Genomic DNA, 15,489 nt, shown 5'->3' with positions numbered 1-15,489 from the left:
CCTCGCTTAGTTGTATTTTTTCTGGAGCTTTGAAGTGTTCTGTCATTTGGGCCATTTTTTTTTTTTTTGTCTTGGCGTGTCTGTTACTTTAAGGGGTGGAGCCTTAGGTGTTCACTGGGGCGGGGTAACGCTGGTTGCTGCGCTGTGACGCTACACTGTGAGGCTGTACGTGGGGGAGGGGCCGAGAGGGAGCAAGGGCGCCCGCTCCATTCTCCACCGGGTTTCAGCCACTCCCTCCGCTTCCCACAATCAAATTGGGCCCCTCTGGTGCTGGTTCCCAAGTGGGTGGGCTTGTGCACACTCTAGGCCCCTGTGGGTCTCTCCAATGACCTCTCCTGTGAGGCTGGGAGTCTCTCCTGCTGCCGCCCCAACCCCCACGGGCATTTTCAATCAGAGGTCTGAGGCTTTATTTCCCCCTGCTGGAGCCCTGGGTTACTCGGACTGCTTTGCTGCCCTCTGTTCGTCTTGGTTTATCTGTGCGCGAGTGTGGGGCCTCGGTGTGCTACCCGCGCTCTGCCTGCCCCATTCTCCGCCACTCTGAGTCCGGCCCTCTCGGTTTATCTGCGCGAATGTGGGGCCGCAGGGTCTGCTAGTGGTCCGATTGCCTGCCCCCGTTGGTCCCACACTCCGTCAGTCTCGGTGCCGCCACGGCAACTCGAGTCCTCTCCACCCCGGCTGCCCGTCTCCGCCCCTCCTACCGGTCTGGATGAATGTTTATTTTTTATTTCCTTGGTGTCGGACTTCCTAGCTGTTTTCGATTTTCCGTCAGTTCTGGTTGTGCAAGGAGGCGCAGCGTGTCCACCTACGCCGCCATCTTGATTCTCCTATACCTTGTTTTAAGCAAACATATTTACAAGTTTGGATTTGTAAGAAACAAATATAAGGAAAATTGTTTTACAAGATATTGTTTTAAATGGATATTTTCTCTTCACAAAAGCATTATAGCACAAGAATTCTTATACCAAAATGTCCTAGATATACTGAAATTTATAGGTTCATTTAAAATATCTGATTTATAAACCACCTCTCATATATACAATTTAATATGTAAAGGAAAAAGTCAGAATCCAGCAACTGAGTTTCTTCAGCTTATTTTACTGGTGTGACAGTACTGTCTTTGCTATGTCTTTTCCCAGGCTCTCTCAGACACAGCTATCTTACCTCTACCCACTCTGGATGCTTTGTTCCTTGGCAGTGTAAAATTTTTCAGTGCATGTAAGGCCCAGCTCCCTTATAACTGGACATTTGATGAGTCAATGATATTAGAAAATGTTCATATCTTGGGTCCCTACCACAAATCTTGCACATTCTTTTAATCATAATACCCATCCACATTTTTTTACCCTTTCTTGTTTATATAGTTATTTCCTGAAAAATGCTTGTTGAATTAAACATGGAGCATCTGATATCACTTTTGTGGTGATAGATGGGGATACGACTGAAAAGTGGTGTTATTAGATGGAGTTTCTGAATAAAGGTCATTTAACAAAGTTGTGGCATTTAACTTCTATTTTTAAAAAATAATTTAAAACACATTTGTGGAGAAGCACAGCATAATTAAAGTTAAGTGAAGAACAACCAGACATCTAACTATTATTGATAGTTATGATTCAATAAAGACATGAATAACAAAATATAAAAATGACATGTCTTTTGCTAGGAATTTATAATGACGACACTTTCTTTCCAGTTCAAAGTCTGTGACACAAAACAAACAAAAACCCCCTCAAAGACAGAGAAATTGCTTTAGTGGAAATGTCATTCTCTGTTACCTAACTGTATGCAAAGGCTGGTGTGAGCTGCGTGCATGTGCTACAGCATGGACACTTTCACACTGATAAGCATATTGTCTTTGGAAAAATTAGACTGCTTCTTTTTTTCCAGTTGGGGAGTGAAGAGGAACATTTCCCCGCCATCCTACGACTGAAAAGCTTTCAGTGACCCAGTGTGCTTTCCTTCACATAATAGCACGGCACAGCTGCTGGCCAACAAAAGATCCATACTTCTGAGTGTTACATTCTGACAAGCTCTCCCATCAATTACTTGGTGTTCTTCAAAACCTGAAGAGAACAGCTGATTGGGATTATGAGCATAGCCTGTGGCCATGACCTTATCCCTTAGTGTGCGGCCCATCAAATGATGGGAATCTAACTGGCAACCTTGACTCCATCATATCATCAGTCAGTGTTGCCAAGTGAGGCAATGATCCAAGCCATTTGCCATTGGCACTGATGAGCTACGTGCAGGTATTCAAACTCTCTGTTGAGTCCACGTGTAGCTTTCTTGGTGAAGCAAAGTAAATAATTTACTGATTCAAACCTGTTTGGCTACATGGCTAATCTCCACAGCCAGATCCCCTCCAGAATTCCCAATGCCAATTATAATGACTCTCTTTCCAGTGAAACTCTCTGGACTTTTATAGTCTCGACTATGGAAATACTGTCCTTTGAACGTCTCAATTCCTGCAAGTGAAGGGAAAATAATTATCAGGTGATGGTTTAGCTGATATTATTTGACAAATCATTTTTTTTGCAGTGTGTAGAGTTTAAACATATACTTTCCATGTGTTCTCCCTTTATCTACTTGCCTTTCTGAGTATTTTTGCCTATTTCCCATAGCCTCAGAGTAGAACCTTGTGATTTCCTTAAATAAATAGTCTGCTTCACTCAGGATCTGTTTGTGTTCTGTACTTGTAGGCTCAGAAATACAAATGGCTTCAGAAAATTTCCGTTCACTTTTATGTTTTCATTCTCTTTAAATACCTACTCCCATTTCAACTGGAGTATATATTTTTATAAACTCTACAAAATACATAGAGTGCTTTTGTTTTTTCAAAATGAAAATCCAGGCCAAAGACTGTAATGAATTATTTCCTTAAGCTTTAATTTCTTCCTTACAAACTCAATATTTGTTTGTTTCCTTGATTGCTGAAAATCCTCATTCAATCTAATGCACATAACTCCATGTTCTTACTTTTGATCCTTAGAAAAACTAAAGTCATTGTGAAACTAAATATAAAGCCTTCTAACTTTCCCCTAGTTTAAAAAATTACCATTCTCTCTACCTCCCGAATGCCAATAATACAAGTTGCTCCCACTTCTTTTAGGAGAATATGCAGAATTAGGATAAGCCTTATTTCATCCCAAAGTAGGAATCACTAAGACCGAAATCCCCCCATTCCTTAGGGACCAGGTCATAGGCATGGTTCAAGCATCTTCCCTCCCGGTAGGCTACTCACCAGGGAAGCTTTCCAGGGGTAAGTAAGCATTGGTATGATGGCCAGTGCAAACCATGACTCCATCGAAGACATTCACCTTCTTTTTCCCTTCAGATTCTGTGACCACTTCCCATTGGCCTGAAGTGGAGAAATCAGGTCGCTTTTTTACACTGCACACAGTAGTCTGAAAAGAAGAGCAATAGCTACAGTGGATGGTAGCCACAGCCTCTACAGTGGACATCTTCCCTGACCTGAGTCTCCTGCTAGAAAGTGACACAAAGAGCTGACATCACATAAGAGGGCTCATGCAAGAATATTTTCATACTCCACAAATAACAACATTTTTGTGAGATGTGGTCAGAGTGAGAAAATTTCCATGAAACAGACAAAATAAAATAGAGTTGGCAGGCTTATGATGTACTCTTCTCTGCTTTTTGAAAAGTGCAAATTACTAGTTCTTTGGGACCATGCCTTAAGGCAATACTTTTCAACTGGTGTGCTGCAAGAATTTTTGAAACATGCAGTACCTGACTATTTAGTCAGGGGCATTGACCTCTTTTCCCTTAGATTGTCAAATTAAAAAATGACAACAGCCAACACAACAATAGCTGTCTAGTGTGAATGAAACAAAATTATACCTATTTTTTGACTAACAAAAAATGTATCTTTTGATGTGCCCCAGAATTTTAATAATTAGTTTATATGTGCCATGGAATGAAAAAATTGAAAATTGCTGCACACTTGAAGAAAGCTTAGGCTTCTCCTATGCTTCTAAGATACCCTGTGCTCTAAATGCCTGTTCCTCCCCTGAGACCCTCTGATGTTTTCTTACCCCAAGTACTGTTCTATCTACCCTCAAACATGTGACTGAGCTATAGGGCTCCCTTCCTTGTAGAGCAGAAAAATATTTCAGAGGTTCATTTCCATAAAACTTTTTTTCCAAAAAACTTTTTCCAAAAAAGTTTTATGGAAATGAACCTCTCTTTGGCTCCCATAAAAGCCTATTTTACAAGTAACAATCAAAGAAGCAGCTGTGGGAAGGGATAGTCAGTGGTATAATTTTTAGTTTTAAAAAATAAAATTATATGGGTTATTCTATCCAGCCTAAGAAAACATTAAGAATGTGCTCCTATGTGCTTCTTATGGTCTATGACCATAATGTCTTGGTGGACTAATAGAGATACCACACCTTTATACTCTAGCCATCCTGCACTATTTATAGTTCTTGCTTTTACTCAGGCTGGTGCTTCTGTCTGGATCATCCTTTTATTTCTTCTTCGTTTGGCTGATTTCTGCTCACCCTTCAACATTTCCTTTAGATATTATCTCCTCTAAGAAAACTTTCGTGGTGCCTGATGTCTCATTCCCAGATGGGTTAAGCATTGTTCCTCTGAGCTGCAATACATAGAACTCTATAGCATTTCTCACCCTGTAAAGCTTGTTTTAAAAAAAGTCAACAAAAATCTCATTTAAAGTGAAGTAGGAAGGAGCAGGAAGGGGGGCTGTTATGCCCTATGTCAATCATGAGGCACAACAGGGATAACTCTGTAATAGCCCTCTCAACTTCTTCTTCCCCTACCTAAAAGAGTTCCCTCTTCTTTGTTTTAGCGAACTTGCATGTGGGCCACCATGGTTGTATGTTCTGGACTGCAATTCTTTGTTGTACCTGAGTAAACCTATTTTGTTGGAGAAATATCTGACTTTTTAAGGTTAACATTCTTTATATTTATTAATTGTATTTATAATAAAATTTTCTTCATTTTTCTATCTCCTTGACTATGAAAATCACTGGGATTCTTTTGTCTTGTTTTGGTTTTGTCTTTGTACCTTCACTGCTTAGGATGGTAACAAACTTGTTCAGTAAGTGTTTAAACAAGTGAAGAAAAGTACTACTGGGCTGTAAATGACTTACTTTGGAAGTTGTCACTGGATATTACCATTTTTATTGTAGTTAAACAGGAAAAGGCATGATTTAGCAGAATGATCAGAAAGTAGAAGGGAGGCCCTGACTGGTGTGACCTAGTTGGTTGGAGCATTGTCCCATACACTGGAAGGTTGTAGGTTCGATTCCCAGGCAGGACATATTCCTAGGTTTTGAGTTCAATGCCCAGTTGGGGTGCATATAGGAGGCAACAAATCAATGTTTCTCTCTCACACTGATGTTTCTCTTTTTCTCTCTCCCCCTTTCTCTTTCTCTCAAAGCAATGAAAAAAAAGTCCTTGGGTGAGAAAGAGAAGGAAGGAAGGAAGGAAGGAAGGAAGGAAGGAAGGAAGGAAGGAAGGAAGGAAAGAAAGAAGGAATGGGTTGGCCAAAAAGTTCATTCATTTGGTTTTTTCCCTGTAAGATGGCTCTAGTAGCACTTAGTTGTCTTTAACTTCATTCAAAACAATTTTGTTAGATTGTGTTGTGACAGCTTTCATATCAGAGTGCATTTGTAAGAAAATTAAAATTGGTGAATTTTTGTGTAGCCATTTTAATATTGAAGATGGAAGAAAATAAACATCTTCAGCATATTATGCTTTATTATTTCAAGAAAGGTAAAAATACAGCTGAAACACACACACAAAGAGATTTGTGCAGCGTATGGAGAAGGTGCTATGACTGATCGAATGTGTCAAAAGTGGTTTGTGAAGTTCAGTGCTGGAGATTTCTCGCTGGACAATGCTCCATGGTCAGGTAGACCAGTTGAAGTTGATAGAGATCAAATCAAAACATTGATTGAGAACAATGAAGTTGTGCATTGAGAACAATCAATGTTATACCACATAGGAAATAGCCAACATATTCAAAATATCCAAATCAAGTGTTGAAAATCATTTGCATAAGCTAGGTTATGTTAATTGCTTTGATATTTGGGTTCCACATAAGTGAAAAAAAAAACCTTCTTGACCATATTTCCACATATAATTCTCTTCTTAAACATAATGAAAACATTCTGCTTTTAAAACAAGTTGTTATGGGTGATGAAAAGTGGATAGGTTACAATAATGTAGAATGGAAGAGAATGTGGGGCAAGTTAAATGAACCACCACCAACCATACCAAAGACCAGTCTTCATCCAGAGAAGGTGATGTGTAAATGGTGGGATTGGAAGGGAGCTCTTTATTATGAGCTCCTTCTGGAAAACCAAATGATTAATTCCAACAAATACTGCTCCCAGTTAGACCAACTGAAAGCAACACTTGACAAAATGTGTCTGGAATTAGTCAACAGAAAACACATAATCTTCCATCACGATAACATGAAACTGCATGTTTCTTTGATAACCAGACAAAAACTGTTACAGCTTGGCTAAGAAGTTATGATTCATTCACCGTATTCACCAGACATTTCACCTTTGTATTTACATTTATTTTGGTCTTTACAAAATTCTCCTAATGGAAAAAAATTCAATTCCATGGAAGGCTGCAAAAGGCACCTGGAACAGTTCTTTGCTCAGAAAGATAAAATGTTTGGGAAGATGGAATTATGAAGTTGACTGAAACATGGCAGAAGGTAGTGGAACAAAATGGTGAATACACTGTTCAATAAAGTTATTGGTGAAAATGAAAAAGATATGTATTTTATTTTTACTTCAAAACTAAATGAACATTTTGGCCAACCCAATACAAAGGAGATGGGGGTAGGAGAATTGAATTACGTTGGTCAAAAGGTACAAAATTCAAGTTATAAGATAAATAAGGAAGAGGAAAGATGGTGGTGAGATAGGTGGGAGCAGAGTCCACTTCCCCCTGCACACGGGTGAAACACCTAGCCCATCTACTGAGGAACAAAGTGAACAGCAAACAGCACCCCAGCGTTTATGAAGATAGGAGACCAAAAAGTATAGAGGACACTGAAAAAACAGTTGGTATGGGGACTGCTTCAGGTCAAAAAGGTCCCTGGGACCAGCATGGGGACCAGGGCAACTGCAGCCCCAGTCCTGTGCCTGCTGGGCCTGTTGCAGGACTCCTGGGAGAGAGTGGGGTTAAGGGTTCTCTCCCCTGCTGCACAGGGCTTGAGCAGCACCAAGAGACACCTGGTTGCTTGAGGTGGCAGGGAGGGGAATGAGGATGAAGTGTGGTAAACACACAGAGACCCTGGGCGCTGGCTGGGGAGAGTTGAGAGTTGGGCTGTGTGGGGCCCTGACCCAGACAGTCCCAGTCTAGCTGGAGAGGTGGGCTGTGCAAGAGGACAGGCCCTTCCTTGTATGGAGCAGCAGGATTGAGCAGGAGGATTTTCCCAAAAAGAAACAGACCCTCGGGGGCACTTTGAGGAACTCTCCTGCAGCAGCAGCTCCAGTCTCCTCTCCACAGGGCTGGCCAGGACTCCCATGGGGCTGTGGGGGATGTCGAGCCCAAATCCTAAGCACCTGGGGGAGAGTGCACACCCGAGACCACATGCACCAACCAAGGAGCATGCAACTCAGAGAGACGTGAGACCAAAGGCACCGGGAAGAGTGCAAATCAAGGAAGGCCCTGTGCGCCGCATAGCCTGGAGGAGGGTGAGTGCCTGAACCTGTGGGTCCAAGGGCCTCTGGAGAGCTGGGCTTGAGGCTGCCTGAGTGCAAGTCCAGATGGAGAAGAGCTGGGCTAGGCTGCCTGAGTTGGCTACAGCCAAAAAAGACCAGCAAAACTGGCTTAGCCAGCAGGTTTGTTTTTTGTTTTGTTTTCTTTTAAGTAATTCTTTATTATTATTTTTTAAATTATTTTTCTTTCTTTTAACACTTCTTCCTCTCCTTCTTTCTTGTTCAACTTCTTCTTTCTCTCCCTTTTTATATCTCTTCTTCCTTCCATCTTTTTTTTTTTTTTAATCCCCACAAGTGAGACAATAAAACCTGGAACTGTGAAAAGACCAAAGTTGGACCCAAAGAGGGGGCATCCCAACAGCTGAGACAGTGAAACAAATTTCACTTTGCTACTCCAGAGAACTTGCAAGATATTGTATATTTGTATTATTATTTTTTATTATCCTTACATCACTCATTTTATTAATATTTTTGCATCTCTCTTCTTTCCGTTTAGTCTTCTTCGCTTGACTGGTTAATTTGCATTGTTTGACTGGTATCCCTTTGTTCTCCCTTTCACAGTGTATTGTTAATTAACTGTCTTTCACTTCAGTTGGGTTCCATTAGCACACTAGTCTAGGACCTATACTCCCTATTCTAGTTATTCAGATCACATAGATTCTGTCATATGATTGTTGCTCCATTACTATAGTAAATAATAGCTGTTCCATTCATCTGTAAATACTATACAGAACTTCTCCCAGATCTCATCCCCCTTCACTGTTTCCTTAACTTTATTACTGGTGTGGTTCAATCTATTCTCTCACACATTACACCTATTTTCTACCCTTTACTCTCACTTTACCTCATAATCTTACCTCTCACAAGCTCACAGCTTTCTAGACTCAACTAACAATCCTTCCCCCCCATAACAAGAATCTTATCTTCTTTCCACCCATTCTAAAAAGTGGCTAGGTGGATGAAATATCACGGTTAACACTATATGTATCTCCAAAGGATCTCCTATCTCTTCTATAAGGGCTGGTACTTTAAATATCATATTATACACTCCTTCTCTCTTAAACCATTTCACCTTCCCCCTACAACCAACCATAAAAAAGAGTAGGTAGAAGACATGAACACTGGGATACCTCCTGGAAGAGGAAACCCACCAACAAAGGAAAGACCAACAGCTAAAAACAGAAGAAGGTGAAGGAGGGAGTGGAAGTCACACTACATCAACCCAGGACCTATCTGGAAATACAACTAAATAGTGGAGAAATTACTAAGAACAAACAACTGAACAAGAGCAAGAGAAAAGCCTCACAATCTTGTACACACAGAAGAACCAGCTCCAACACAACCTGCCCACACCTGCACAACAGAAAGCAAGAGGTGGGGGACAGACAGGCCCTCAGATAATCAGCTGGAGGGAAAGACCCACCAAAGAAAGTCTCAACTCGAACCAAAAGCCAAAGACATACACAGAGCCAACATAAACCACAGCCCAAGATCAGTAAGATCGGGAGATCAGGAGACTGTAGCACTGAATCTCACAGGTATTCTACCACAGAAATTCACACTATAAATCCAGGGGGCCAGAACAGAGCAACTTAAGAAGCAGAGGCTAACAGGAAGAGTCTCACAAACAATGGGAAGACAAAGAAACAATCCCCAAATGAAAGGAAAGGAGGAAGTCTCAGAAACAATGCTAAATGAAAAAGAGGCAAGTCAACCATCAGATACTGAGTTCAAAGAATTGGTTATATGGAAGCTTAATGAGCTCACACAAAATTACCAAAAACTACAGGGAAACGACAATGAACTCACTGCAACTATATTAACAAAAAAAAAGGAAATAGAAACTATCAACAAGGGCCAAGAGGAGATGAAGAATACAATTTCTGAACTGAAGAACACAATAGAAGGAATCAAAAGCAGCCTCAATGAAGCAGAGGATTGGATCAGCAAACTGGAGGACAAGGTAGAAAAAAACACCCAGAATGAGCAAGAAAAGGAAAAGAGGCTCAGAAAGAATGAAGAGGCATTAAGGGAAATACAGGACAACATGAAACGAAATAATATCCATATAATAGGGATACCAGAAGGAGAAGAGGAAAAGCAAGGGATAGAAAACCTGTTTGAAAAAGTAATGACGGAAAACTTCCCTAATTTGATGAGAGAAAAAGTCAAACAAATCCAGGAATCACAGAGAGTCCCAATCAAGAGGAACCCAAAGAGGCCCACTTTAAGACACATCATAATTAAAACGGCAAAATTCCAAGGCAAAGAAAGAATCTTAAAGGCAGCAAGGGAGAAACAGAAAGTAACATACAAGGGAGCCCCAATAAGGTTAGCAATTGACTTCTCAATGGAAACGCTCCAAGCCAGAAGAGAATGGCAAAAAATATTCCAAGTAATGAGAACCAGAGGCCTGCAATCAAGACTACTTTACCCAGCAAGGCTCTCAATCAAGATAGAAGGCCAAATAAGGAGTTTCCCAGACAAAAGAAGTCTAAAATAATACACCTCCACCAAACCAGCTCTGCAAGAGATGCTAAAGGGACTGCTTTAAGGAAAGGAAGGAAAAGAAAGAGAAAGAGAGGAACATAGTTACAAAAAACCAGCAATGAATAAGTACCTATCAATAATAAGCTTAAATGTAAATGGATTAAATGCTCCAATCAAAAGACATAGAATAGTTAAATGGATAAGAAAGCATGACCCACACATATGCTGCCTACAAGAGACCTACTTCAGGACAGAAGATCTACACAGACTGAAAGTGAAGGGCTGGAAACAAATTTTCCAAGCAAATGGAAGGGGGAAAAAAGCAGGGGTAGCAATACTCATATCAGACAAAATAGACTTCAAAAAAGGGCCATAAAGAGAGACCCAGAAGGTCACTTCATAATACTCAAAGGAAGAATCCACCAAGAAGACATAAATACTGTAAATATATATGCACCCATCATAGGAGCACCCACATACATAAAGAAAATCTTGGAGGACTTCAAGAAAGATATTGACAGCAACACAATTATAGTAGGGGATTTTAACACCCCACTGTCAAAGATGGACAGATCTTCCAAACAAAATATCCACAAAGATATTGTGGCATTGAACAATGCCCTAGAGGAAATGGACTTAACTGATATATATAGAACTTTTCATCCCAAAGAAGCAAAATACACATTCTCTTCAAGTGTACATGAACTTGAACATTTTCAAAGATAGACCACATGATAGGACACAAAAGAAGCCTCAACAGGTTCAAGAAAATTGAAATCATATCAAGCATTTTCTCTGACCACAAGGGACTGAAACTAGAAACAAATCTCAAGGAAAAAACCCCAAAACACTCAAAAACATGGAGATTGAATAGCATGCTATTAAACAATGAACGGGTGAAGAATGATGTTAGGGAAGAAATCAAAAAGTTTCTGGAAACAAACAAAAATGCACTCACAACAATCCAAAACCTATAGGACACAGCAAAGGCAGTCCTGAGAGGGAAGTTCATAGTGATATAGGCCTACCTAAAAAGAATAGAAACATCTCAATTAAACAGCCTAACCCTACGCCTACAAGAACTCGAGGAACAACAACAAAGACAACCCAGAGCAAGTAGAAGGAAGGAAATAACCAAGATCAGAGCAGAATTAAATGACATAGACACTAAAAGCACAATTGTAAGGATCAACGAACCTAGGAGCTCGTTCTCTGAAAAGATAAACAAAATTGACAAGCCCTTAAGCAGGCTCATCAAGAAAAAAAGAGAGAGGACACAAATAAACATAATCAGAAATGAAAGAGGAGAGACTACAACTGATACCACAGAAATACAAAGGATTGTAAGAAATTACTATGAAAAACTATATGCTAAGAAATGAGAAAACCTAGATGAAACCGAAAAATTTCTAGAAAAATATAACCTTCCAAAACTGAATGAAGAAGCAGAAAGCCTGAACAGACCAATAACAACTGATGAAATTGAAACAGTAATCAAAAAGCTTCCGCCACACAAAAGCCCTGGACCAGACGGTTTCACAGGAGAATTCTACAGAGCATTTAAGGGAGAGGTAATCCCCATCCTCCACAGATTATTTCAAAAAATTCAAGAAGATGAAAGACTCCCAAACTCATTTAATGAAGCCAACATCATTCTAATCCCAAAACCAGATAAAGACATAACAAAGAAAGAAAACTTCAGGCCAATATCGCTGATGAACATAGATGCTAAAATCCTCAACAAAATATTGGCAAACCGTATCCAGTAGTACATTAAAAAGATCATACACCATGATCAAGTGGGATTCATCCCAGGGATGCAAGGATGGTGCAATATTTGCAAATCAATAAACATAATATACCACATAAACAAAAGCAAAGATGAAAACCACTTGATCATAACAATAGATGCAGAAAAAGCATTTGATAAGGTACAGCATCCATTTATGATAAAAACACCCAGCAAAGTGGGAATAGAGGGAGCATTCCTCTACATGATAAAGGCCATATATGACAGACCTACAGCCAGCATCATACTCAATGGACAAAAATTTAGAGCTTTCCCACTAAGATCAGGAACAAGACAAGGATGCCCTCTCTCACCACTCCTATTCAACATAGTATTGGAAGTCCTAGCCACAGCAATCAGACAAGAAAAAGAAATAAAAGGCATCCAAATTGGAAAGGAGGAAATGAAACTGTCACTGTTTGCAGATGACATGATAGTGTACATGGAGAATCCTATAGACTCTACAAAAAACTACTTGACCTAATAAATGAATTTGGCAAAACAGCTGGATACAAAGTCAATACTCAGAAATCGAAGGCATTCCTGTACACAAACAATGAATCATCAGAAACAGAAATCAGGAAAAAAATCCCATTTGATATAGCAACAAGAAAAATAAAGTACCTAGGAATAAACCTAACCAAGGAGTTAAATGATCTGTACTCAGAAAACTACACAACACTGAAGAAAGAAATTAAGGAAGACACAAACAAATGGAAGCATGTACCATGCTCATTGATTAGAAGAACTAACATCATGAACATGGCCGTATTACCCAAAGTGATTTATAGATTCAATGCAATCCCTATTAAAGTATCCATGATATATTTCACAGATATAGAACAAACATTTCAAAAATTTATATGGAACCATTAATGTCCTTGAATAGCTGCAGCAATTTTGAGAAAGAAGAACAAAGCTGGAGGGATCAGAATACCTGATATGAAATGGTATTACAAGGCCACTATAAACGAAACAGCCTGGTACTTGCTTAAAAGCAGGCACATAGACCAATGGAACAGAACAGAGAGCCCAGAAATAAACCCAAGACTCTACGGTCAATTAATATTTGACAAAGGAGGCAGGAGCATAAAATGGAGTAAAATAGCCTCCTCAACAAATGGTGTTGGGAGAGGTGGACAGCTGCATGCAAAAAAATAAAAACTCGATCACCAACTTACACCATACACAAAAATAAATTCAAGGTGGATAAAAGACTTAAATATAAGTCGTAACACCATAAAAGTCCTAGAGGAAAACATTGGCAGGAAGATCTCAGACATTCCACGCAGCAACATCCTCACAGGCACGTCCCCTAAAGCAAGGGACATAAAGGAAAGAATAAACAAGTGGGACCTCATCAAAATAAAAAGCTTCTGCATGGCTAAAGAAAACAGCATTAAAATGCAAAGAGAACCAACAGTATGGGAAAACACATTTGCCAATGATACCACAGACAAGGGCCTGATCTCCAAAATATATAAAGAACTCACATCACTCCACTCCAGGAAGACAGACAACCCAATTAAAAAAATGGGCAAAGGACTTCAACAGACACTTCTCCAAGGAAGACATACAGAGGGCCCAGAGACATATGAAAAGATGCTCAGCGACACTAGCCATCAGAGAGATGCAAATTAATACCACAATGAGGTACCATCTCACACCAGTCAGAGTGGCCAACATAAACAAATCAACAAACAAATGTTGGAGAGGATGTTGATGAAGAAAAGGGAACCTTAGTACAGTGTTGGTGGGAATGCAGACTGGTGCAGCCACTGTGGAAAACAGTATGGAATTTCCACAGAAAACTAAAAATGGAACTGCCCTTTGACCCAGCAATTCCGCTGCTGGGATTATACTCTAACAACCCTGAATCACCAATCCAAAAGAGCCTTTGCACCCCAATGTTCATAGCAGCACAGTTTACAATAGCCAAGTATTAGAAGCAACGTAAGTGCCCATCGGCAAATGAGTGGATCAAAAAACTATGGTACATTTACACAATGGAATTCTACACAGCAGAGAGAAAGTAGGAGCTTATACCCTTTGCAACAGCATGTATGGTACTGGAGAGCATTATGCTAAGTGAAATAAGCCAGGAGGTGAGGGACAAATACCATATGATCTCACCTTTAACTGGAACATAATCAACGAAAGAAAAAAGCAAACAAAATATAACCAGAGACATTGAAGTTAAGAGCAATCTTACAATAACCAGAGGGGAGTGGGGAGGGGACAATGGGGAGAGGGGTTTTCAGGAACTACTATAAAGGACACTTGGACAAAACCAAGAGGGAGGGTGGAGGTGGGGGAGGGAGATGGGTTTTTCTGGGGTGGGGAGAAAATGCAGACAACTGTAATTGAACAGCAATAAAAAACATGTTTAAAAAAATAAAAAAATAAAGAAGATGGAAAAAAAAGATAAATAAGTACTGGGGATTTAATGCACTATATGTAACTATAGTTAACACTGCTGTATGGTATGTATTAATGTTGTTGAGAGAGTAGATCCTAAGAGTTTTCATCACAAAGGAAAAAAATGGTAGAAGATTCAGGCTTTGTGCCAGCTGTCAGAACTATCTGCTCTTTAATGGCCATGGCTAAAATGATAGAAAAGTCATGAAAGACATTACAGCAGGAAGAAACCATTGAATAATCTAGTAGAATCATCCTGTTTTACAGAAAAGAAAATTAAGACACATGGAAATTGAGGAAGTTACTTGTCTGAGGTCACAAGTTGATTAGTAATAAAAAACTGAGTAGAATTCAAGTTGTTATTGCCCAATTCACTGTTCTTCCTTTTCACCAGTGTTAACTTCTTTGCTTTCTCAATAACTTCCCAATATCTACTTCTCTGGGTTGTTTTGATCACATAAAATAATGCATTGGAAAATACTTCAGAAAGTATAAGAGGGCTAAGCACTAGTGGACGAGTTGTGGAACCAGAGAATTTTAAAGTTCCTATACCTGTCAGGTCCCTCTCTAATTGGGAAAACATTCCCCCTTATTTTATTACAACGTAATAGTATAAAATGAAAACATTCTGCCCTGTGGCTTCCTAGAACTGCAGCCAAAATATATAAAAGAAGGACTTTTCTCTGAATATTTTTCAGACACACAGAAAACAAAGAGTGCACTCTCTGTCTAGATAGGATAGATACATGTGATATCAAACCAATATTTATATGAAAGCACTGGTAAATGAAGCCACATTAATTCATTTACTTGAAAAACAACTTTGAACACAAAGATACCCACAAAGTTTCCTACCTTCAACTGGATATACTTTAGAAGGTCAAATTCTTTGGCATACATCCTCATATACTCCAGGACCTGGGAGTTGTGCATGAAGTTAGGAAAATGATCAGGGATGGGATAGTCACTGAAGCACATCATCTCCTTAGAAGTGTTGATGACCAGTGATTTGTAAATACTGGCCCTTCCTTCTTCAGGATTTTCCTGCAGTAAATAAGACGTATTCAG

At 39.7% G+C, this 15,489-nt stretch overlaps 1 protein-coding gene across 4 annotated transcripts in view; it reads right to left on the bottom strand.

Annotated features, from left to right (window-relative positions):
• Positions 1–15,489, bottom strand: part of FMO5 (flavin containing dimethylaniline monoxygenase 5) — a 40,972-nt gene that overhangs the window by 18,490 nt on the left and 6,993 nt on the right. For 3 of the 4 annotated variants that reach the window (XM_024574499.4, XM_024574492.3, XM_024574507.3), the window contains exons 3-5: positions 15,277–15,465; positions 3,239–3,401; positions 2,320–2,462 (exon numbers count right to left, since the gene is read on the bottom strand). In XM_024574499.4, coding sequence (XP_024430267.2) covers positions 2,320–2,462; positions 3,239–3,401; positions 15,277–15,465 — 495 coding nt within the window. The remainder of the gene's footprint in view (positions 1–2,319; positions 2,463–3,238; positions 3,402–15,276; positions 15,466–15,489) is intronic. The other variant, XM_045181569.2, reaches the window with a different exon arrangement.

Source organism: Desmodus rotundus, chromosome 12 (assembly GCF_022682495.2).
Source record: "Desmodus rotundus isolate HL8 chromosome 12, HLdesRot8A.1, whole genome shotgun sequence".
Lineage (NCBI taxonomy): Eukaryota > Metazoa > Chordata > Mammalia > Chiroptera > Phyllostomidae > Desmodus > Desmodus rotundus.
Note: the sequence above shows the minus strand (reverse complement) of the source record. Positions and strands in the feature narration are given on the sequence as shown.